The 26171-nt window shown below is 44.9% G+C and overlaps 1 protein-coding gene across 1 annotated transcript in view; it reads right to left on the reverse strand.

Annotated features, from left to right (window-relative positions):
• Nucleotides 1-18399, reverse strand: part of ROS1 (ROS proto-oncogene 1, receptor tyrosine kinase) — a 229385-nt gene extending 210986 nt beyond the window's left edge. The window contains exon 1 of the mRNA XM_082249088.1: nt 17997-18399. Within this exon, the coding sequence (XP_082105214.1) occupies nt 17997-18068 (72 nt within the window). The 5' untranslated portion in view covers nt 18069-18399. The remainder of the gene's footprint in view (nt 1-17996) is intronic.
• Nucleotides 18400-26171: the final 7772 nt, after the last annotated feature.

The raw sequence follows: 26171 nt of genomic DNA on the forward strand, positions 1-26171 counted from the left end.
CTATTCAGTCGACGTCGCAAAAAGACGTAAAGCTTTCCAGAACGTTTGCTCGCAACTACACAACGAACGTTTAAAATTTACCTTGGCCTACCCGGTGACGCTACGCCTTCGTGCCCCGAATGGCGAACAACTGTCCTTCCAGGACCCCTCGGATGCAGAAAAATTTGTTCGATCCCTTCATCATGGCGACTCGGGTCAGTCCTCGGCATAAAAATCGTCCTCCCTTTCCAGACCGGATCCACAGCACAGCCCACGGAAAGAATCTCCGAAAAGGCAGCGATATGCGGATGTGGTTAGCTCTGGCCACTCTGGACCCCCTCATTGACCTTTCTCCTGGCTCCTTGGTGCTACCTTATGTCTCCTGGGACATCTGTACTTTTCTTCGGTGACCTGTCCCTGGATGACACCTGCCGTCACACGGCATTATCCGTAAGCATATCCTCCACAAGCTGGAGCTGATTAACCTGCTTATCTCATTTACTTACGCGTTTACTTATTCCAGCCTTTAATGTTTACTGATCTCCTCTCAATGCTCCGCATCTTAGTACCGTGGCAGCGCCTAGCTCTGTTAGTGCTTCGCGACCCAGGTCTCACTCCAGATGCATTCGTTTGTAGGGCTTGATCTGCCCCTGTTGTTTTTGGAGTCACGCTTGGGGAGCTGCGCTCTATCGCACACACATGCGGAAAAAAGTGAAGTTGATGCTGTTGTTTTGCTATGTTTCTCTGTTTTGTAGATGTTGCTCCTTCCAGTTATCCCTTGCCTTCTCCCCTTGGCATGCTCCCCCCCATGGTCGTCACCCCTCGTACTCTAGACTACACTTGGAACCTTTTTCTTTGACCTCTGTAGCTTCCCCCACAGTACCCTGGTATACCTATATCCTGTTGTTGGGCATGGTATACCAACACTGTCTGGCGTTTCGACCATTTTTGTATGACAAATGACGCTGATATCCTGGAACGTTAAGGGACTCAGACCCCCGGCGAAGAGGATGAAAGTCCTGCGGCATCTAAAGCGCCTCCGGGCGGACATAGCTCTTCTCCAGGAATCGCACCTTCCGGCGGCGGATATGCACCACATGGAAAAGCTGTGGGTGGGTAAGGTGATAGGATCAGCGGCGGTGGGCCGCAAGGCTGGTGTCCTCATTCTTTTCCACAAGAAGCTCTCAGTGGAAATTTTGGCTGTGGATACGGATGAGGAAGGCCGTTATGTCTCTGCCCATGTTCGCATTAACAATAGGGAATTAATCATATCCAACGTATATGCTCCTAATGTACTTGACCAGTCCTTTTACTCATCGCTATCGTCACGGGTCCTGACATCTCCACAGACCCCGCGACTGCTGGGGGCGATTTCAATGCGGTTATGGATGTAGTCATGGATAAATCCTTGCACCCTCAATCATCCCGCTCCCGCACAATGGAAACTCCTACTCCCCTGACCACTCTTGTTGACTCACTATCACTGACTGACGTGTGGCGGCATTTCCACCCGACAGACCGTGAGTATACCTTTTACTCTCACCCTCACAAGACTTTAACTAGGATCGACTATTTCTTCTGTTCCGACTCTCTCCTCCCCCTGATACAAGACGCACTTATTCATGATATGGCTATTTCTGACCACTCTCCCCTAGCCCTGTCCATCGACCTCGCGGGCTCCCCGACGGTCCCACTCATTTGGCGTTTCCCCTCCTTTTTGGCAAAAAATCATGACTTCCAGTCTTATCTTGAGCGTGAATGGCACACCTACTCGGCGGCTAACGCGGCGCACTCTTTCTCCCCACATCTTTTCTGGGAAGCGGGAAAACCCTTCCTAAGGGGCCGCCGCGACAGCGTACAAGAGACATGCCAAAAGCGGTTACAAAGCGGCGAGCGAACGTTTACACGCGGCGCATAGACACCTACTTCTCACGAACACCCCCAAGGCCACGGAAGCTTGGCTTCTAGCCAAGAGAGCTTTTGATGACTGGGCAGAAAAGGTAGAACGCATACACACTGCCCACCTAGCTGCGTCCTTGCACAGGTTCGGCAACAAAGCGGGCAAGATGTTGGCGAGCGTGTGCAAGGGACGGCCTTCTCCCACACACATCGGCTCTCTTCGGGATCCCTTGGGCTTGGTAGACTCCTCTCCACAAGGCGTGCAACGCATCATGAGGGATTTTTACTCTTCGTTATACGGGCGGGAAGACGTAGAGGAATCGGCGGGTGATATGTTTCTGTCGGACAAGGAGCTTCCTCTTATTGACCCTGCTCAACTGCGTATGCTTAACGCTCCGATATCGGCGGAAGAAATCACACAAACGATACGTCACTTAGCGGCTAACAAATCTCCTGGTCCCGACGGTCTCACAGGGGAATTTTACAAATCGGCCATGACATGCTTGGTCCCTACATTGGTTGCCGTCTACTCCCATATTTGGGATGGGGGGCCTTACCTACCGATGGGTAACCAGGCTATTATTAAATTGCTTGCGAAAAAAGGAAAAGATCCTCTGGAACCTGGATCATACCGCCCTATATCTCTACTCAACCTCGACGTCAAAATTCTATCAAAAATTGTTGCCTCACGCCTGGCGCTTATTATGCCTACTCGAATTCACCCAGCCCAATCCGGTTTCACCAAAGGACGTTCGGCTACTGCGAACATTCGGGAGGTGTTACTGGTGCTAGAACAAGCCCGCATTTATCCCGACAAAGACCTGGCCATAGTAACGCTAGACGCCGAAAAAGCGTTCGACAACGTGAACTTTAACTGGCTACGGCGGGTCCTGGACACTATGGGTTTTAAGGGCCCATTCGTGCACCTGGTTACCTCTATGTACGCCTCTCCGACTGCTAGACTGTGTGTGGGTGGATCCATGATGGACGATTTTAGACTGTACAAAGGAATGCGTCAAGGGTGCCCCCTATCCCCGTTGCTCTTTAACCTGGCGATGGAACCCTGGTCGCGTTACTTTTCCACCAAGGCGCCCTTGCACGGTGCTAGTGTAGGGGACCGACAACTCCGGATCTCCCTATTCGCTGACGATGTCCTTCTCTTCACTTCTCGACCCGCTGATGACATACCTACGATAGTTTCTACCTTTGACGCCTTCAGGAAATGCTCGGGCCTTAAAATAAATTACTCTAAGAGCGAAATTCTCCCCTTGGGGTCTGCCGTACAACGCACATGGGAACGTAATTCCCCCTTTAAGATTGCACCCCATGCTATCACTTACCTGGGTATAAAAATCGGTAGGACGCCTGCATCAATTTACACCCTCAATTACCCCCCACTATTCGCCAAGATTAAAGGGGAACTGGAAAACTGGAAGGATCTACCGCTGTCTCTCTTGGGGAGATGCCATTTGGTTAAAATGGTCAGCTTTGCACGCATACTGTACTTTTTGCAAACCTTGCCATTACTGATCAAGCACAAAGAAGTACAGGAGCTCTCCAGGGCCTTTTCTCGTTTTCTGTGGAGAGGGAAGAGACCTCGCATATCCTCCAAAAAGTTAAGCCTCCCCAGGCGAGACGCAGGTATCAATTTTCCTGACATACGGTTGTATAATCTGTCATGTTTGTTGAGGGTGGCTTTGGACTGGATATCTCGGACGTCACAATTCTCGAACTATGAGTTGGAGTCCCAGATGTCCAAGCCGTTTGACCTAGCAGCCCTTCTCCATGTCAGATGGGCTCAATTCCCTCCCAACCTGCGACATAGCCTGCTCCTAAGGGACACGGTTATAGCGTGGAGGGAGATACGCAAGCTGCTGAAGCTTCCACTGTATTTCTCCAAATATATGCCGATCCGGAGCAACCCGGCCTTTCCCCCTGGTCTTGATCACGCAGTTTATGATCGTTGGAACTTGAAAGGATTGGTCACCTTCGCCCACCTCTACAACACCCAAACTGGTCTTTTACTCCCTATCCCGGACATTTCCAATGGATATGACTTGTCTGCTTCGGACCATTTCTACTTGGCACAATGCCGTCATTTTATCCGCACCACCGTATCCGAACCGGATCAACGTTTTCGGCCGTCACTTATAGACTCTCTTGTAGCCTCGGGCAATTACCCCATCTCTGCAGTTTATAAACCCCTCTTACACTCGTGCCCGCCAGCTATCTTTACTTCCTCTGCAAAGAACTGGACCAAAGACATTCCTGGAGAAGACACCCTACCTAAGATCATAAGTGGTCTTCGAACAACTCTTGGACTCACCCCTAACTCTATCTGGAAGGAAACGCAACTCAAGATCTTTCATAGAGCACATATCCCGTTCCTCTCAGATAATACGATCCCAGATGCCCACAAATGTCCGCTCTGCCTTATTGAACGCCCATCCCTCTATCACAAGTTTTGGGACTGTCCCTCTATTTCGTTATTTTTGGATAGGGTGCTCGCCTACATTAAATCAGTTACCAAATTGACTGTCCCGAAAGACCCTCTTCTCCTGCTGTTTGGCTACTGGGACAAACGCCTGCAGAAATGGTCAAGCATGCCAGACGACTCCCCTCGTCTTTGGATCCTTACCGCTCTACTAGTTGCCAGGCGACTGATCCTGAAACATTGGATTGCAACTACCCCCCCCCCCCTCGTATCCATGCTACAGCCAGAGCTAACCACACTCCTTTCCATTGACCGCATCAACTTGGACACTGTGTCCCCCTCTGCCACAGGACTTTTCCAAGCCAAGTGGAACGTCTTCCTCAAGCACTTGTCAAAAACTTCAGACGACCCCCCCCCCCCCCTGTTGAGTTTACATTCACTATGAGTGGTTCCACAATCCCCGTCACCTATGCCAACTTAGGACTCATGTAAAGTCTGGCCATTGAGTTCTGGCCGTCCCTCCCTCCCCACTCTCCCCCCCCCCCCCTACTCGGACTCTCCAATCACCGTTGCATATTGTTTTGTTCGATTCTTTTGTATACCTGTTGTATTTTCTGGCTTGTTAAATTGTCAAAAAATTTTAAATAAAAAAAAAAAAAAAGACAATGACTTTCCTAAGCCCTGTCTCTGTGGAGCACTAACACTGACTGCGGGAACGTGGAAGAAACAGGGAGGGTCTAGCTAGGACTGAACTAACTATTATTATACAGTACACACTGCACAGAAGGACTAATGAAAAAAACATTATCGCATATTAAACAAGTTGTAGTGGCCCAAAACCACCACAAGATGTCAACATATCACAAAACAATAACAATCTCATGTAGTTCAAAAAGACACAGAAAATTTACATAAAAATGGAGAACATCCAATCTGTATCATAAACGTATGTGGATAAAAAAACTGAACATGTTCCATTGTACTAAACGTGACCTGTAGACATGAGGTGGTCACTGCTTAATTTAAAGTCTATAGGTACTAGCAGGCTTTGACAGACAATCTCAGAAGACCAATATTGTAGGAAAAAGTAATCTGCTGTCTTGGATCTTTTTCTGTCAGTTACTGTTGTTTTCCATATGATAAGCCAGAGCTTGCGATTATTTTCCTCTTCTTTGCAATCCCATCTGCCTAGTCATAAACATGTACACTCAGGTGTAGATGGGAACAAAAACTTGAGAGTCCTTCTTGGAACCCTTAAGCCGAGTACACACAGGGCTGAATGTTGGGAGACATTTGCCGGTTCAAAAAAACGGCCAACATTTGGCCCATGTATATGTTGGTCTTTTGGATGTGCATGCTGGATAACCAGCAGCTGACTGACTCCCGATCAGCGCTCTCAGCCAATGGCAGAGAGCGCTTATTGGAGTGTTCTAGTGGGGGGCCGTCCTACTGTCAGAACACAATAGTTCAGTGGGGGAGATCGCTATACTAACTTCGCATAGTATAACGGCTCTGCCTGGAGATGACAGTTTTTTTTCGTTCAACCAATTGAAAAAACGAATAGTATGTACCAGGCTTTAGGCATATGCACCATGTGAATAAAATTATCATCCATATGCTCTATATAGAACTGTATTGTTTGTGTCAATTCTTTGGTGTTACATGGTACTATGTTTAATCTTTAGACTATGGTCCTCGGTTGTGTACATGTCCCCACATCTACCCTCTACTGTATCCCCATGCTCCTCTTTTCACCCTCCTATTCTACTGTTTTAAAACATTTTTTGTAAGTTTGATTTTTTTGGTTACCACCCAGTAGTATGGTCATATGCATGGGTGTAACTATAGGGGTCACAGGGGTTGCAATTGCAACCCAGCCCCATGCTTCAGGGGGCCCCTGCGGCTCCCCTGTCAGATTTATCAACTCCTGGATAGGATGGGGGCGTGGTGAAGCAGCTTATAGAAGAACCGATCCCTTATCCTCCTGGCTCTTGCAGCCGCTGAATGCCTGCGGGAGGGAGAGGAAGAGAAGCAAGCTTTTAGTAGCTGCAGGAGCTAGGAGGATCTCATCTATAAGCCACTCCACAGTGCAGCCCCTCCTATCCAGCCTGGTTCCCTGACCCACTGAAGTTGACAAGGGGTCATCGGGCCGCCTCTCAGCTCTGTCTCCCCCGATACCGGCTCCCACTCCTCCTGGCTGTTCCAGATGGGTAAGTGGCCGAGTCTACAAATGAATTCTCTGCCCCACACTGTCCCCCTCCTGTCACATGACCCCCTTTCCTGTCAGACTGCCCCCCCCCTTTCTGTCACATGCCCCCCTCTGTCATAGTGCCCCAACTCCTGTCATACTGCCCTCCACCTGTCATACTGCCTCCCCTCCTGTCATACTGCCTTCCTCCTGTCACACTTCCCCCCTCCGGTCATAAAGCCCCCCCTCCTTACACAGCCCCCCTCCTGTCGGGGGGCCCTTCATGGTTTCTTGCACTGGGGTCCTGAAGGTTCTGGTTACTCTGGTCTAATGTATATGTGTATACTTATCATATGTATTTTTTATCTATATTCAAGCTCCTGAAGAAGCGATCACTCGCAAAACATGTCGACTTACCTGACCCATGCCAAACAACTACTTCCAAGCCTTTTTTGAAAACATACTTATAAACTGAGTTTATACTAATGATCTTTTATTGTATGTGTAGTTCATTAAAAATATGTATTTTTACTTTATTGGGTGCCTAAAAAGTCCACAACTTCCTTTGTTTTATTCCTCTCTATATAGGATTTAGGACATGGTACTCTCTGTACACCCCCAGTACAACCCTGTGGTGGTGTACTAACAATTATCTAATTATGTACATTCAGGAGATCTGAGCATGAATCTTATTGAAAGAAAAATCATTCACAAAATGCTCTTTCTGTGATCAGATTGTAACCAAATGCTGGCACTGCGTTAATTGTTGTTTTCTAATATTACATGCTTTCTGTTCCAGGTCATATGATTGAATTCACAATTTAAAATAAAACCAGTCATACAGACTATTGAAGTTTAATGGTGTATAGAACAATAAGAACCAATCACAGATCAACTTTCAGCAGTCTAAGTGAATTAAGCTACTAGTGACTTATTCGTATGGGTTTTCAGCACATTATTGTATTGCTATTGCTAGGTAAAGTATAGTGGGCCTTGTCTGCTTAACAGCAGGGCCATGGTTTTAAGCTGGGCTGTCATGTCTCCCAGGTGTGGCTGTTGAGACTGGGGAGTCTCCCCACTGGGCTCTATGAGAGGGTTCTCATTTGGCAGTGGAGGAAACCCAGCCAATGGCACACTCAGGCCTGTATCTACCCCAGAAAGGCAGATTCTGCCGCACAGCATTCTGGGAGTGGGTATAAGTTTGAGGGGAGCACATGACGCAGCATCTTTGGCGGGAAGCAGAGTACCAGGAGGGAGAGTACAGCTGTCTCTCCTCCTGTCAGAGGAATCGGGTGTTCCAGGCAGCTTGCCTAGTGAGAGGGGACAGAAGGCTGAGCTGAGCTACAGAGAGGATTCGGTGCGGAGGACCAGTGGAGCTGAGAGGGGTCCAGTTTCAGGAAAGCATTCCCAGTTCATGAGTACTGCAAACTGCCCCCTGGGGGTTTGCCTAGAGAGAGGGGACCACTCCGGTGAAGGTCTTGGGGATCCAGGAGCTAGCTAGCCGGTGCAGGAGCAAGTGTAAAGGGGGTGCCAGTGTTGACCCTGAAGAGTAAAGAGGGTTCCAGTGTGTGGACCCTGAAGTGTAGAGGGGGTGCCTAGTGAGAGGACCCTGAAGTGTAGAGGGGGTGTCTAGTGAGAGGACCCTGAAGTACAGAGGGGGTGCCAGCGGTTGGGCCCTGAAGTGTTAAAGTGTACAGCGTGCAGTGTACAGTTTTGAGAGTTGCAGAAGCAGTATACAGAGGCTTCCTCAGTCAGCAAAGAATGGAGGGAGCAGTGGTCGGGACTTTTGAACTAACCAGAGTGTCAGAAGTCAAGTTCCAGTACAGTTCAGCAAGTCAGTGTTTTTTCAAGCGCCAGCAAGCGTTGGTCGGCATCCAGCTGGCATCCAGCTGGCGTCAAAGTGTCCCATTTGTACCTAGTTGAGCCATAGGAGTATCCCACTCATTCCCTTCTCACATCCCCAATATAAAATAAACAAAACAGACCAAAGATGCCAGACTGGTCTTTGACTCAAATCTCTCACTTGGGTATTCAGCTTAAAGGGGCTGCTGGCGTTTCCGGTAACCATGGCAGACCCACATCAGGCCCAATGCCTGGAAATCCTGCTACATATACATACATTATCTCACAAAAGTGAATACACCCCTTACATTTTTGTAAATATTTTATTATATCTTTTCATGTGACAACACTGAAGAAATTACACTTTGATACAATGTAAAGTAGTGAGTGTATAGCTTGTATAACAGTGTACATTTGCTGTCCCATGAAAATACCTCAACACACAGCCATTAATGTCAAAAACCTCTGGCAACAAAAGTGAGTACACCCTTAATCGAAAATGTCCAAATAGGGCCCAATTAGCCATTTCCCCTCCCCAGTGTCCTGTGACTCATTAGTGTTACAAGGTCTCGGGTGTGAATGAGGAGCAGGTGTGTTTAATTTGGTTTTATCGCTCTCACTCTCTCATACTGGTCACTAGAAGTTCAACATGGCACCTCATGACAAAGAACTGTCTGAGGATCTGAAAAAAATAATTGATCCTCTGCATAAAGATGGCCTAGGCTATAAGAAGTTTGCCTAGACCCTGAAGGCCTCGCCGTGGTTGACCAAAGAATTTAAGTGCACGTGCTAAGCGTCATATCCAAAGGTTGTCTTTGGGAAATAGATGCATGAGTGCTGCCAGCATTGCTGCAGAGGTTGAAGGGGTGGGTCAGCCTGTCAGTGCTCAGACCATACGCCGCACACTGCATCAAATTGGTCTGCGTGTCTGTTGTCCCAGAAGGAAGACTCTTCTGAAGATGATGCACAAGAAAGCCTCAAAACAGTTTGCTGAAGACAAGCAGACTAAGGACACGGATTACTGGAACCATGTCCTATGGTCTGATGAGACCAAAACAAACTTATTTGGTTCAGATGGTGTCAAGCGTGTGTGGCGGCAACCAGGTGAGGAGTACAAAGACAAGTGTCTGTTGCCTATAATCAAGCATGGTGGTGGGAGTGTCATGGTCTGGGGCTGCATGAGTGCTGTCAGCACTGGGGAGCTACAGTTTATTGAGGGAACCATGAATGCCAACATGTACTGTGACATACTGAAGCAGAGCATTATCCCCTCCCTTCGGAGACTGGGCCGCAGGGCAGTATTCCAACACGATAATGACCCCAAACACACCTCCAAGACGACCACTGCCTTGCTAAAGAAGTGGAGGGTAAAGATGATGGACTGGCCAAGCATGACTTCAGACCTAAACCCTATTGAACATCTGTGGGGCATCCTCAAACAAAAGGGGGAGGAAAGCAAGGTCTCTAACATCCAACAGCTCGGTGATGTCATCATGGAGGTGTAGAAGAGGGCCCCCAGTGGCAACCTGTGAAGCTCTGGTGAACTCCATGCCCAAGAGTGTTAAGGCAGTCCTGGAAAAAATGGATTTTTGTAAAATCTTACCGTAAAATCCTTTTCTCTTAGCTCATTGACAGACGTAGTCCTCGGTGATACACCACCTTCGGGTTATGTTGCCTCCACAGGAGCAGGACTAGACAGGAAATTAAAAAGCTCTGGCCACACCCTAGGGGCAGTCCCAGAGGGTATATCCTCTCTCTCTCTGCCTCAGCAAATCAGTTATGTGAAAAAGCAGTCTTTAGAGATTTTAACCCAACTCAAAAAACAGAGGGGCGGGGACTACGTCTGTCAATGAGCTAAGAGAAAAGAATTTTACGGTAAGATTTTACAAAAATCCATTTTTCTCTAGCCCTCATTGACAGACGTAGTCCTCGGTGATACACCACCTTCGGGACGTCCCAGAGCAGTATCACAAATGAAGGGTGGGAAAATGAAATCAAATCCCAATCTAGAAGGCCCAACCGGTGCCAACTAGAAGTTTACAATGCTCATCCTTAATGATGAGACTCAACAAAAAAAGAGAAAAACATTTTTTTTTTTTTTCAAACAGAAAAAACCCTCGAGGTAGACCACCGGTCTCCTCAAATTGCGGCCTGCAAAACCTTGCGGCCAAATGAGGCATCCGCCGATGCCGTCACATCAATTTTATAGAATTTTGTAAAGGTATGTACCGACGACCAGGTGGCCGCCTTACATACCTGGACCACTGACGCCTGATGGCGAAAGGCCCAGGAAGTACTGAGCGCTCGAGTGGAGTGCGCCCTAACAGGGAACGGAGGACTCTGACCCTTAATAGAATAAGCCTGTACCACCGTTTGTCTAATCCATTTGGCAATGGTCGCGGCAGATGCAGGCAAACCCTTTCTGGGGCCATCCGTGATCACAAAAAGTGAATCCGTCTTACGGAATGATTCCGTAGCTTTCAGGTATACTCTGATTGCCCGAACCACATCCAAGGAATGCAACGCATGTTCCCGATGATGCTTGGGCTGAGGACACAAGGAAGGTAGTACAATATCTTTATTCAGATGAAAATCTGAAACCACCTTAGGAAGAAAAGATGGCTTAGGATGAAGTACTACCTTATCCCTATGAATCACTAGGTATGGGGACTGGCATGATAATGCAGCCAGTTCTGACACCCTGCGAGCAGAAGTAATAGCCACCAAGAAGGCCACCTTCTGGGATAAAGTAAGCAAGGGAATCTCCCTGATGTTTTCAAAGGGAGGTTTCTGTAGAACCGACAAAACCAAATTAAGATCCCAGGGCGGTAAGGGCGCGCGGACTGGTGGAGCCAGGTGCCGCACCCCCTGGATGAAATTCCGCACCAAGGACTTGGTAGCTAACGGCTTCTGAAAGAAGATTGCTAATGCTGAAACTTGACCCTTGATGGTGCTCAAGGCTAGCTTCTGCTCAACCCCTTGTTGCAAAAAGGCCAATATTCGAGTCACCGAATAGGTACGTGGAGGAAATCCTAAAGATTCGCACCACGCAATATAAGTCTTCCATGTGTGATAATAGACTTTGCTGGAAGTCGCTTTCCTTGCTTTAATAAGGGTAGGAATGACTGAAGTAGACAAACCTCTGTCCTTCAGTACTTGGGTCTCAATGGCCAGGCCATTAAACCCAGCGACTGTAAAGCATGATGGTAAATTGGTCCTTGAGACCACAGACACTCCCTGAGACGAAGTTCCCACGGAACGTCTACGACTAACATGTCCAAGTCGGCCAGGCCGGCTTGAGGAGGCCAGCCTAGAATTTCTAGGACCACTGGCGCTGATAGAATCTGAACCAGGCGTCCCTAGAGGTATCTGGCCCCGACCATCCGAGAAAGTCTGGTCGTTTTCTGTTCCCACACATTTATCAGATACCTGATTGTTATCAGGAAAGGTGATCTTTTCTGGTTGAACCTCAGGGACCGAAGTCACCCGACTAGAGGCTACTTGGCCTATCTGGTCAACCAGATCCGATTCCTGTGAGGTATCGGGACTAATCTTAGGAAAAGGTAAAGGAAAAGATCTATTCAGGGAACGGTAACTACCGCTTCCTGTAGTACTTAAATGTTGGAAGGGAAGAATCGCACCGGTAGTAGTGGTTGATGCTCGATCTAATGTCCTGAATACCGGTGAAAACGTCCCCCCACCCTGAAACCGGGTGGGGGCGCACCTTCAGGCTGTGTACTCCTTTGCTTCGGGTTTGGCTGGGTTGGTCCTTTGCTTGTCCGACCAGCCCTTCTTGAACCCTCCTGGAGGAGTCTTGCCTTTCCCGCTAGTACCAGCCGGGCGCCCTTTATGGGCGGTAAAGAAAGGTCCTCGCTTGTTGCGAGGTCCCTTAGCTTTAGCAGCCTGTGGCAAAAAAGTGCTCTTGCCCCCAGTGGCATCCTTAATGATTTCATCTAGGTTGGCCCCAAATAGACGATTCCCCTGAAAAGGGAGATTAGTCAAGGTCTTTTTGGAACCTAGGTCAGCTGACCAGCATTTTAACCACAGCACACGTCTGAGGATCACCGCTGACTTAGATGCATGCCCTAATAAGGGAGTAGTGTCCAAGGCTGCGTCACAGATAAACTGTAGCCCTTGTATAATCTGTTCCATCAAATCAGATGTCTCCTGGGGAATATCTTTTCCCCTAAGATCTTGGCGTACCATTTTCGCCCATTCCGTAAGTGTCTTGGAAACTAGACCAATAACAATTACTGGTCTAAATGCTGACCCTATCAGAGAGAAGATGGTGCGGGACTCTGCTTCCATCTTTCGATCCACCGGATCCTTAAAGGACGAAGTGTCCTCCACTGGAATAACCGTGGCTTTATTCAGCCTGGAAATAGGTGGATCCACCACTGGTGGTACCGTCCATTTCTTAATGATGGATTCCTCAAACGGATAGCGTCTAGCAATACGCTTGGAAATAGTAAAGGTACGTTTAGAATGTTCCCATTCTCCTTTAATCTGATTACCGAAACATTTAGGTACAGGAAAAACCTTCACCGTTTTGATGGGCTTATTAGTACCAAAAGGAATCTCTGTTTCAGTTGCCTCTGCCGGTAAAGCCTCAAGTTTTAAGGTTTCCTGCACTGCCACAACTAGTGCGTCCACCAATGCTTCTTCCTGAATTATAGCAGGAGAAGAGGCGTCCTCCTCACTGTCTGAGGGGGCTTTACCTGGGATAACAGCCCTTGCAGAGGAACCTGCAACTGCAGTGACTATCTCTGAATCTGAGTCAGAGGTGTCAGATAGTATAGGGGTAGGCGGGGGTCGCTTCCTTGACCCCCGTCCCTGACAGGCCGCCTCCACCCGAGCCACCATAGACTCCAAAATTGCTGTAAATGACTCTATACTCTGTGCACCGGCGGGTCCCGTGGCCCCCTCGAGGGAAACAGGTGGGGGAATATGTGTGGCAGGGTCCATGATAATTCCAGTCACTTCCTGGATAATATAATTCAAAAATAAAAAACATTTTTTTTTTTTTTTTTTTCAGACCCCCAGCGCCACAAAAGCCCCTTAGTGTTACCTGCTAGGGATCCCTATCGATCGAGAGAGAGAAAGAGATAGACCCCCAGGCTCACCACTTGATGCTCAGAGTTTAACTGCAACAGGTTACAGCGCTGTCTTGACAAACAGGAAGTCTTTTGGCTGGCTGCCCAGGAAGAAAGGAGGCGGCTCCGCCCCTCTGCACGCCTTCCGGCGCCTCCCCCAAGCTCCACGAGGTGTTTGGATCACCTCAAACATGGCCGCCCCCATGCTGGAGACACGAGGCTACGCCAAAATGGCGGCTCGTGCGATCCAGCAAAAAAAAAATGGCGGCGGCCTGTACTGAATAGCGGTGTGCTGCAGGGCACACAACACTCTCTCTGCATGGGGATATGGCGTGGTTGGCGGTACCGGCCCTGGCGGACCGCATGGCCATTCGGGAGGCCTGCTAATAGCTGGAGATCTGATTAGGAAGGCAGTCTACATGTCCGTGGCTTCTGACTGGTAGGTAGCTTATTCTTAACACCGTAAGATTCCCAGAATGCCACAGATTACATCTTTTTAACATGTATACAATTAGATTGTTAGCTCCCAAACCAAGCCTCCTGGCTTTTTGCACATAAAATCACACTCAAAGTAGGAGGATCTGTGTCATGTTATAGGATAGAGAGGGACTCTATCTTACCATACAGAGAGGGGCCCGCGTTCACCACAAGACCCGTCAGGGGAAAAGGGGGAACATACTACTCACCATACCGGAACCAGGCGGGCACCAACTCCTGACAGTACCCCTCTCCACCGGGGCGGGAGGGCTGTCGACCGATACGGACGCCGTGACTCATGGTCTTTGGCGTTTCAGCGAGACGTTTAACTCGCGTGGACAGTCCTTTAATGGGACTTTGTCGCGGCCGACCCAGCGCGGAGCTATGGCCTGCACGCGCTCGTAGGCTGAACTGGGGTGACCACCGGATCTCAACATCCAGCCCGTCGCCCAGTTCAGCTTTCTTGCTTGAAGATCTCACAGGAACTCTGGAGAAAAAAAGCTGTCTAAAAAATCCTTTAAGAAAAAATTCTTGCCAGGACCTAAGATCCCAGCAAGGTATCTAGGTCCTTACTCCTAACTAGACAGAAAATAACTGATTTGCTGAGGCAGAGAGAGAGAGGATATACCCTCTGGGACTGCCCCTAGGGTGTGGCCAGAGCTTTTTAATTTCCTGTCTAGTCCTGCTCCTGTGGAGGCAACATAACCCGAAGGTGGTGTATCACCGAGGACTACGTCTGTCAATGAGCGCTAGAGAAATAATGGCACTTATTTTTAAAATATTGACACTTTGGGCCCAATTTGGACATTTTCACATAGGGGTGTACTCACTTTTGTTGCCAGCGGTTTATACATTAATGACTGTGTTGAGTTATTTTGAGGGGACAGCAAATTTACACTTTTATACAAGCTGTACACTCACTACTTGACATTGTAGCAAAGTGTAATTTCTTCAGTGTTGTCACATAAAAAGATAGAAAAAAATATTTACAAAAATGTGAGGGGTGTACTCACTTTTGTGAGATACTGTGTGTAGCTTCCGCATATGTACAAGGTGTTCAAATCACACATGTAAGGTATCGCCATGCTCATTAGAGCGAGAGCAATAATTATTGCACTAGACCTCCTCTGTAACTCTAAACAGGTAACCTGTAAAAAAATTTAAAGCATCACCGATTGAGATTTTTAGGTACCGTAGTTTGTCGCCGTTCCACGAGCGTGTGCATTTTTAAAGCATGACATGTTAGCCCACGTTCACATTGGTCTATATCGACATGCGATTTGATACGTCAAATCGCATGTCACATCTGTGCCAATTGCTGGCAATGGCACCGTCTGAATCGGTGCGACGCCAACTGTACTACTACATTTGGCAACTTTGGGGGGTGATTACAATAGGCATCTGTGCATGAACCCACACAGATGTCTATGAAATCACCTTGAAGTTGGACTGAAAATGCTGGTTTGAAATCGTGCAATTGAATCGTTCAGCTAAACTTGCACGATTTTAAACTGGCCTCAGTGTGAACCTATCCTTAGGTATCTATTTACTCTGGGTAACATCCTCTTTTACATTATACAATAAAATTGCGCTAACTTTACAGTTTTTTTTTTTTTTTAGTTCATTAAAGTGTGTTTTTTCAAAAAAAATTGTGTTTGAAAGACCGCTGGGTAAATACAGTGTGACATAAAATATTGAAACGACCACCATTTTATTTTCTAGGGTCTCTGCTAAAAAAAATAAATATATATATATATATATATATATATATATATATATATATATATATATAATGTTTGGGGGTTCTAAGTAATTTTCTAGCAAAAAACACAGATTCTTACATGAAAACAACAAATGTCAGGAAAAGGCCTGATCTTAAAGTGGTTAAAGTTTCCCAGAAGAGCTGTACAGTCCCTCATAAAGCTCCTACTGATGCCTTTATAGCCATTTATAGCCATTTTTGATCCAATTTTACAAAGTAGATGCTTAGGCACAACTGCAGCACCCAATAATGCAGTGTGGATAGAAATTATTAGAATCTGTGTAGCAATATGCAATGAATTCAGGCCTATTTCAGCTCTGACTTTTTGTTAACCAGGAAGTCAGAGCTGAATTTGCATTTGCATGCTGTGATTCAGGGTTTAGGATTTCAAGTTATTAGAGTTACTGCAGGTGCACTTAGCAGGGCCTGTTTTCAAAATTTACTTATGGCACTTTTCCATTGCAATTACCGGCTCGGCTCTACTCGGCCCTGCTTGGCCCGGTTTGCTTTTCCACTGCTGGTACCACATGGTACAGTGTTGGAACGGTTCGGTACGGTACGGTATGGTTTGCTTTTCCACTAAAGTAGTACTAAGGTTAAGTGGGTGGGATAACAACGATTCTCTGACCAATCAGTGGCTAGTAGTGACTGCATGCAAAGGATTGTGGGATATGGTACCGGGGATGGTACCTCTTGGAACCACAATCGAGGTGGTACTGTTTTTGAGAGCCGTACCGTTCGGTTCCATGCAGTGGAAAAGCGCCACCGTACCGTTCCGTACCGAACCGTTCCTACACCGTACCATGCGGTACCAGCAGTGGAAAAGCACAAAAGCGAGCCGAACCGTTCGGTTCCATGCAGTGGAAAAGCGCCATTACTTTAATTCGTTTTATTATGTGATTGGTTTGCTTCGATCGACATGTCTCTGACAACTTAGAACTGGGATCCCTCAAAGTGGGGTACACACTATAAGAAAATCAGGCTGGTTTTCCTCAATGTTTCACAGCATGTCATATCCGAGGATAGAAATAATCTACGAAAAATTCCCATAGGAAGGGCTTATTTTTTGTTATTTGTTGTTTGTAATCATGCGCAGTCTTTTGTATCTGATATTTCTTGTACAAAAATTGTACGAAAACGGTACACATTAAATGAAAACCGTTGGTTCTGTTCAGGTACGAGAAACATTTTGGAGTTTGTTCCTTCAGAAAGTTTAGTTTGAAACTCAATAAAAATTATTGATTGAAAAAAAAAAAAGAAAGTTTAGTTTACAAAGTCGGAATCGGATGTCGAATGTTGTGTACACACTATACAAAAATCAAACGATTGTGTCTCGTGCAGAATTTTTATTCCGATTTTCTCATAGTGTGTACAGGGCTTTATGCTCACTCTTTGTTTCAAGATTTTTGTTCCTTTATTTTTATTCATTCACCCCTTTCCTTCTTTTTATCCATTTTGATTTTTTTGACTGTATATTATTCATTTCTAAACTAAGATTACATAGACCAACTTGAAACCTAACAGGAACATGTATACTTTGATTGATCTTCATTTCTAAACAATTTTAGGCAGTTGCCAATGTGTAGCTACATCAGCATCGAATTTACGAAGGACCAAATTCATTTAAAGTAGCCTCAGAAGTAGTGCAGTTAAAATCCCTGTTTTTGGGAATTTTATACTATCTATGTTTATATCCTGTCCTGGAGACACAACAGGAAGTGAATGAAAATCTCTAATATGAGGGTTTATTTACTAAAGCTAGAGAGGGCAAAATGAGTCAAAATTCTGCAGAAAAAGCAATCAGCTTCCAGAATAAAGCCTAATGAAAGATGCTGAGGTTAGAAGCTGAATGGTTTCTCTGCAGAATTGTGACTCATTTTTCCCTCTATAGATTTAGTAAATAAACTCCATGGATGATGGAAAACATTTCAGCCTACCGTCTGTTGCTTTAACAACTTAAAAATGATAGATTTTCCAATATCACCAGAACAAGCAGAGAGGGTCAAACTGCCCATTGGGCACACAGACAGCAATAAGACTTGACGGGGTCCTAACCCTTTCCCAGTCTCCCACCCCATCCAAAATTATCAAGAAAACAGCGTGTGACCATTGAGCCACCTTAAATATCTGTCCATGAGACGAAAAGCACATTATACTACTATATTTACTTTATCAAAAATACTTTGTTTCTCGGTTAAGATGTATTTCTGTTGCCAAATTATTCTGTCTATTCATACATTTTAATGGAATATGTAGGATAATCATGTAACTCTATTTCTGCTTAACTCACTCATTGAAAAATAAGAGGAAATAATAACTTACCTGGCCATATGTGTGTAAAAAGAGACCATCGCCAATGATTAACAGAGCAACTGTGCAGAGAATACTGTACATAATTTCTGCCCGCTTTAAGTAGTAGCTTTAGGTTTCCAAAACATTCCAGCAGTAAAGTTGAAAATTATATTTAATTGGAAATCAACAATAGATTGGCAAGATCATACCAAAAACCCCTTTAGATGACGAAGGATGACTTCTGGGTTTTCTGAAACAATGAAAAAAGAATTTCCTATTTCTTTGATGTGTGCGTGATTCCTATCATTTGAGGGATATCTCAACTATAATTTGGCCATTCGAAAAATAAGAAAAATAAAGTTATTCTCCACTGATGGCTAGACCATTCTGATAAATCCCAAGACTGAATTCTGTCTTTTCTGTTTTAATCTTAATGTACACAGTCACACCCTCCTATGACTAAAGTTCCACTGGTAGTCTGATATAAATCTGTTTAGCGGCCTTCCTAGTTATTCATCAATCCACCAAATGTCGTAGCTTCCTTTGTAGGCTTTAACAACTGTACACGTCCCAAGGAAATGTGCTTAACTAAGAAAGAAATATTGATTATTTACAAAAGCTGCTTTGTTCAGCACACATGTATATATACACATCTTTTAATTTTATTATATGGTGTGTGTGTGTATACATAGAAATAATTACAGCCTTGCCAATTCACCCATAATTCTTAGGTGTCCCCTGATTTAAAGTACTCTCTCTCTCTCCCTCAGCAGCAGCCAGTTTGTATCTCCCAGATTTCTCTGAGGTCCCCACTGTCTAAATGCTTATGTTGAAGGGGATAAGTACAGTCTTCTACTCTAAATGCACTGCCAGTAGTCTACCTGCCCATTTCTTTTCATTTTTACAAGTCATAAATACTAAGCGGAGGTGTGTGAGAGACTGAAAGAGTAAAGAGAAGAAAATCTGCATAAAGTTGATGTAGGGTGCAGGAAGGGGGGTGCTGAGATAGTTGGGAGGAGGGAGGGATGATATAGTGTCAGGATGGGGTACAGAGATTGTAGGTTGTGGTTAGGATGGGAAAAATAATTTGAGGGGCAAAGGATGGGGCACAGAGCGTTGTAGGAGTGGTCAAAAGTATGGGAAAAAGAGCGTAAAAGCGGGGGCAGTATGGGACACAGAGAGTTGAAGCAAGGAGGGATGGGGCACATAGAATTGGAGTGGAGGGGAGGGTATGGCACAAAGAGATGGAGAAGAGGACAGGTTGGGACACAGAGAGTTATAATGAAGGGCAGGTTGGGGCACAGAGAGTTGGATTGGAGGACAGGATGGAGCACAGAGGCCAGATGGGGCACGGGGAGTTGAGGCAGGAAAAGATGTGCACAGAGAGTAAGAGGAGAGAGTAAGTTGGGGTACAGAGAGTTAGTAAAAGCAGAATGGGGCACAGAGAGTTGGAGGAGGGAGCATTATGAGGAACATAAAGTTGGAGTAGGGGACATGATGGGGCACAGAAACAGATAGTTGGAGTAGGATAAATATGGGGCATAGGGAGTTGGTGTGGGAGATAGAGGAAAAGGCAGAATGGGGCATAGAGAGTTTGAGGAGGGGGTAGCATGGGGTACAGAAAATTGAGGAATGAGGTAGAATGGGGTGCAAAGAATTGAAGCATTGGGATTACAGGGGTGAATACTTTATTGGGGGCAGAATAGGTCACAAGGAGTTTGTGCGGGAGGTAGCATGGGGCACAGGAAGTTGAAGGGGGAGAAGGAAGGGGTAAAGAGAGTAGGAAGAGCTAAAGAGAGTGAGATAGTATGCAACATAGGAACAAAGAGTTAGAGAGAATGGTAGGGTAGAGAGAATTAAAGTGAGAGGAGCAGGATGTGGCACAGAGAATTGGAGTGGAGGGGCGAGATGGTGCAAAGGGAGTTGGTGTGGAAGCAGGATAGTACACAGAGAGATGGAAGTAGAAGCATCATAGTGAACAGAGTATAGAGGAGGGGTAAGAATATGGGGCACACAGACTTGATGTAGGGCTGGAAAGGAACAGAGTTGGATGGGGGGACAGGATGAAGCAGAAAGCATGAGTGCAGGATAGGACACAGAGAGTTGGAGGCAGGATGGGCTACAGAAAGGTGGATGGATGCACAGAGGAAATAGGACTGGTGGGGATGAAAATCATTTGGACTTTACCTACGCATCGCCACAGCATGAAATATGTAAGTAGCACTTACTGATCATCCTTATGTCCTAAGAAGCTTGTTGGAATGCCCACCCATCAGAATACTCCCAAGGACACGAAACCATTTGCTCAAGCTGTTGCCAGTTTGGACTACCCAGGAATGCTACACCCATACAGGTAACCTGGGGCAGCCACAAATAAGTTTAGTTAGGGAAAGGACCTTGCTGCATGTTGTACAGTACATGTTCTGCAAAGTGTTCAGTAAAGTTATTTACTCTACTCAAAGCCTGGTCTGAAGTTACTCAAGGGGTGCATGTGGGGTCTCTGGCTATCTCTCTATCTCTCTAAATTAGCACATTGGGGTCTGGGGATCATAACTAAAGCAAAAGGTTGCTAAGAGTAACCAGAAAGAAGAACAGCAACTGGTTGTTGGCATGGTACCGCAATAGGTGACAGGTTCTCCAGTAGCGAGGGTGTCCGATTTCTCCCTCCCTACCTGTCTGTCTCCGCCAGTCACTGATAGTGGACTAACGTAACAGAAATCTAATACCTTGTCACTTGTTAAGGAACGAGAAGGGTTAATTGAAGCATAAATGAGGTCCACACTATGTCCTCGGCGGGACCCCATTCTGTTACTGGGAGTGCAGTAACAGAGGTACACTGACTGGTGGAGTGGGCATAGGCTCTGCATGTCCCTCCTAATGCAACACATACACCTGTTCAAGTGTGTAGTATAAGAGACAACATCTTCTGGAGGAATTCCGCATGCAACACTACACAAGAGGCTCATCTCTGAGATAGGGGGACTGACCTAATGTTTGACTTTCACATGGCTGTAGCCCTCACCTAATCCTGGGCATTGGTGAGCATGCCTTCGAGCAAGATGTTACCCCTGTGTTAGGATGAGTGACCCCCATTCATTGCCTGGTGTATACCAAAGAACCCACCCCGGGGTAAGTCTACTATGTGACCCACACTTGGCGCCCAGCGAGTTAATAGGGAACAGATGGAGGAGGTGTCATCCACCTACTGCAACACGTACACTACCCCCCCCCCCCCCTTACACAGGGATTGTGGTATATATAGTTTCATCACAGAAAGTGTCAGTTCTTAGACTGCAAACAGAGGTCATGCATTAACCAGTGTAGTGCCATACTGCATGCCTCATTTTTGAACACAAAGAGAAAGTTCTGACACTGGAATGTGAAGATCTACTCTACTATAGATTGTGCATATAGGGCAAAAAAACAACACCATGAAATTTCATGATCAATGCACATCTTATGCAGGCAAAAAGCACAAAGTGCAGGTAGGACGGTTTATAATGCCCTTAACATTTTAATCTACAGAGAGGTTCAGGCAATTTGCAGTTTTCTTAACCTCAAAACACTCAAGTTTGTTAGATTCATCTTCATATATACTTCAGAGTAGTATTACATAAACTGCTAAATGCATTTTGTATATAAATACTATTTTATACATATCTTGACTTAGCAGTAATTACACAGTGATTGTGCAATATTTATTGTATACATATGGACTTTGTACAACGTCACTTTCCTCTTGCTTCCTGAATGACCTATCCCTTTTTTAGTGTAATTATCAGTATCTTTATTATTCAATGTGTAGTGATATTGCACAGTTCTTCTTTTCTTGTTTTGTACACTAGGCGTAATTCTCAGTATCTGTTCTTGTTCTGTATGTATACACTGTACAGTAACACTTCTTTTGTTCTGTATGCTGGGTGTAATTTGCACTATGTATTTTTGTATTGTATGTATTGATGTTGTACAGAAGCATTTACTTGCATACTAGTGATTACTGGCATCTCTGGTTGCACAGTATCTAATGCACTGTACAACATAGTATATTTGCTTAAAACCTCCTTTTTATTGATGAACATGTAAGCCTTAAAGTTAGACCTTAAAGTTTTAACCACTTTGGAACACAGACACTTCCTTGTAACCCTATAAGCTATTTTCTTTTTGTTTACAAAATATTATTCAGGGTGTAAAAGAAAGTCAGTACAAGGAATCAATATGCATTAATGCATTATGCATTGCAAACCACATTAGCATTCTGATACTACAAAGAGTATCAACAAGAAACTTTAAGCATATATAGCTGAATTATTATTATGGTACACATAAAAAAAAAGAAGTATTTTATATATACTTTTTATTTATTTATTTATTTTTCATTTTTCTTTTTTTTTTTTCTTTTTCTTTTCTTTTCCATCTCTCCCACCATGAAAATATCTTCAAAGGTGTCTTTGCATTTGGTCACTAGAGGGCGCAGAGTTCGTTATGAAGCAGGAGCTCAAGGACCCTCCCAAAGTTTAAATTTCCAGATGCTCTGACTCTTCTACCGACACTTTTTTATAATGTTATAGGCCATTTTCTCTGATTGACATTTCTTGGGTCAGTGATATGTACTAACTGCACACTGTGACAATGTACTCCTGTACTGAATCATGCTCTCAGCATTAGCCCTCCTTTATAAAAAAAAAAAAGTATAAGCTAAGCAGCAATTGCTTAGTTTCCCCCTTTGCAAGCCCTACCTGAACTACTAAAGTCAGAGTGAAGTCAGAACTCTTGATCTGCATTCATATTTCAAGCTAGTAAGGGCCTACATACATCTGTGCGTGAATTAACACATTATTGTGTTTTGGTAAGATAGCCTATTGATCAACCCCTTAGCCTTTAATAAATCAACCCCTTATTCAACTCAAACATTTTGGCTTTCCCATCATCATTCTGCACTGGAAAAAAATTTCACCTGGCCAATTGTGGGGGTAAATCTTCCCAGGGAGGATATGGACAGCAAAAAAAAAACAGACAGAGGTTTTAACCCTTTCACATTCTACCCAGAACTATTAGATTGTAAGCTCTAACGAGCAGGGCCCTCTGATTCCTTTTGTTCCAAATTGTATTGTAACTGTAATGTCTGCCTTCATTTTCTTGGCGCTATATAAATCCTGTATAATAATAATAATATTAGGAAAGATTTGAACTATAAACAAGATATATTTTAAAATAAACCCCTGTAAACCACTAGATGGCACTGTTAACAATAAATTGGCATACAGAAGCAGAATAAAGAGCTACTGTGATCTTGTCCCCAAAAGCTGAAGTTGGTTAGCCAGACCTAAATCCCTAAAGCCAGCTACAAACTCTTGATAAAGGTTGGGCATGCAGGAACGATACAACAGCTAAACAATTGTTTTTCAATAAATCAAGCATTGGGTAAGCATGCACTCCAAGGAGAAAGTTTTTTGACAAGTTCAAAACCAGCTGGGCAAAATGAGCTCATATGGATGACAAGTACTGTATATTGAGCTGAAGCCACAGCTTTGTGTTTTTGCTTGATGTGTTTTCAGTTGAAATAAATGGAAAAGCATCTCAAAGCACCGGATGCGTGCTCCCGCTCCCGCTCGGTCACGGACCCCCCCCGCACGTGTGCCCGGCGGACCCGATGCACTCGTGATCGTCCGTGACAACGGGAGAAAGGCAGGCGGCTAGTGTACACAAAGCCACCTGTCATTCTCCCCTGTGTGTGTAAGAATGGTGATCAAAGGGTTCTACTATGTAGGACCGTTGATCACTGCTCTTACACATCAAACAGCCAATCACAGTTAGAAACACGCCCCTAGGGACACACTTAACCCCTCCCTCTCAAAAAAAGTTAACCCCTTCACTGCCAGTGTCATTTTTACAGTAACAGTGCATATGTGTAGCACTGATTACTGTAGTAATGTCACTGGTAACCCCAAAAGTGTCAAAAATGTCAGTCAAGGGTCCGATCTGTCCGCCCCAATGTCGCAGTCCCGCAAAAAAATCACAGATCGCCGCCATTACACGTTAAAAAAACAACAAAAATCTTTGTTAGTAAACGCAATAACTTTTGCGCAAACCAATCAAAATACTCTTTTTGCGTTTTTTTTTACCAAACAATTGGCCTAAAATGTTAAAATATTTTGATTTTTACATTTTTTTCGGGAATTTCATATAAGAATGTGAAAAATATTGTTATTTTTGCAAAATTGACGCTCTTTTTTTGTTTATAGCGCATGATCAAAAAATCGCACAGGTGATCAAATACCACCAAAAGAAAGCTCTGTTTGTGGGAAAAAAAGGACGTCAAATTCGTTTAGGTACAGCTTCGCAGGACTGCGCAATTGTCCGTTAAATTCACGCAGTGCCGAATCCCAAAATAGGCCCTGGTCAGGAAGGGGGTAAAATCTTCCGGGGCTTAAGAAAGAGAATCAAGGGGATAAACAGCAGCTTATTGGTACCCAAACATTTGTAATTGTAACTTTGTAGCACAAGCTCTGAGTAAATCATTATGGGGCAACTTTTCTTCAGACTAAATTTAATGTTGATTTCACATCCACTTAATGGATTCTCAGGGATGGGATTTTTTTGAACAGGAAATTCTATTTTCGGCCTTAAAATACGCAATCTCTCGGTATTTAGAACAAATGTCACTTACCTCGTCTACCTACCCTGCTTCCTAGTTATATCCTGAATCAACTCTAACCTTACCTTTTTTTCCTCACACTTGTAACAAATTCTAGCACCCTCATAGCATAACAAATACATTTTTGTTTTTGGCTCCTACTGTAATCAAGGGAGAAGTGATTGTCTGTCCAGGTAAGTTCAGAGTTTCACAGGCTGGCAGTTTGATTGCTCCCCTCTGCCTCTGGAAGAAGCTTCCTAAGCTCAGGGAGGGAGATGTAGATAACAATTTATCATGCTTCAGCCAGTCCCTGGAGTTGAGGATCCAGAAGGGGGTTAGAAGGGTGATAAAAAGTCTGAAGCACTGGAGAGTTGGGTTCCTTCTCCCTAGAATGGTTCCAGAGCCTAAGGGGCTGCCGCCCTAAGGCAGCCCGTGGATGGGCCAGAAATCTGACATGCTGGTTGTACCCAAGTCAATCAGCGGATTGACCTTAGTAAAATCAGCCTGCCCATAGATTGATTGAACCTAGGCCATTCCCCGCTGGCTGAAATTCCATCCATCTATGGCGGGCTTTACACTGTCTTGATTAGAGTGGAAGCACCCTATTGTAAAAAGGCGAACCTGAGCTGTATGTTCTCTCTGACTTCCTTTGATGGTATTTTGGTAATGTATTTTTTATTTCAACAAATACGCATTCATACAAGAAAAGCTTTTGAAAAAAATATGGCAAAAAAAAATATTGGTAAAACTATTTAACCACATCTTTTTAGTGATAGTGTATTGCCTTTTTGTATAGATCTATAGATAGATACTGTAAATAGAAAGCCAATTTTAAGCTACTCCGCTCTCTCTGCATGTGCGCAGTATGTCAAGAGTCTGAAGCATTTCAAAAATCTCATGGCAGCTATGAGCTTTTATCTGTTTTGTTCAGTCAGCTCCTAAATTTTAATGAAAAGTGATCTTGGCAGCTGTATAGCCCTCTTATCGCCCTCACACTGCTGGTGGTGGCATGGGGGAGAGGTAGGGGTTTCACAACTAGATGTAGTTTTTTTACTATGTCATTTCTGGCCCCTTCTATTCAGTATCCATAATCTGTCAGATAGTCCAACATTGCGAGTCCTGAGTCACTCAAGTTTCTGGAAAAAAAAGTAGACTGGCAACTAAAGAAGCAACATAATTAATAGATACAAAGTGCTACATCTTTGCATTCTGGAAGAGCACCGTCACCATAACATGTATCCCCCTTGGAAGATTTTCCCCTTTGTTACAGCAGTGACAAATGTAAAATTACTTTCTGTCGCCATAACATATAGAGAGAGTGGTTCTACCTAGTTTTGACTTTAGATATAATTTTATGGTAAATGCCATACCTTCAGTCTTGTACAGGCTCCATTCCTGCATTGAACCTGCTTGCATAGGTGGTGTCGCCTGTCAAACTCACAAGTCGAGTTAAATTTGCTGCAGCCATGAGTCAAAGCTTCAGTGAGGCTACCATGAATCAAAGTGGCTGCCATGATAGGCTTAAGGTGGGCAATCGGGGGCAGTAAAACATAGATCAACCACCTGCTTTT

The sequence above is a fragment of the Pelophylax lessonae genome (assembly GCF_965119305.1).
Source record: "Pelophylax lessonae genome assembly, chromosome: 3".
Classification (NCBI taxonomy): domain Eukaryota; kingdom Metazoa; phylum Chordata; class Amphibia; order Anura; family Ranidae; genus Pelophylax; species Pelophylax lessonae.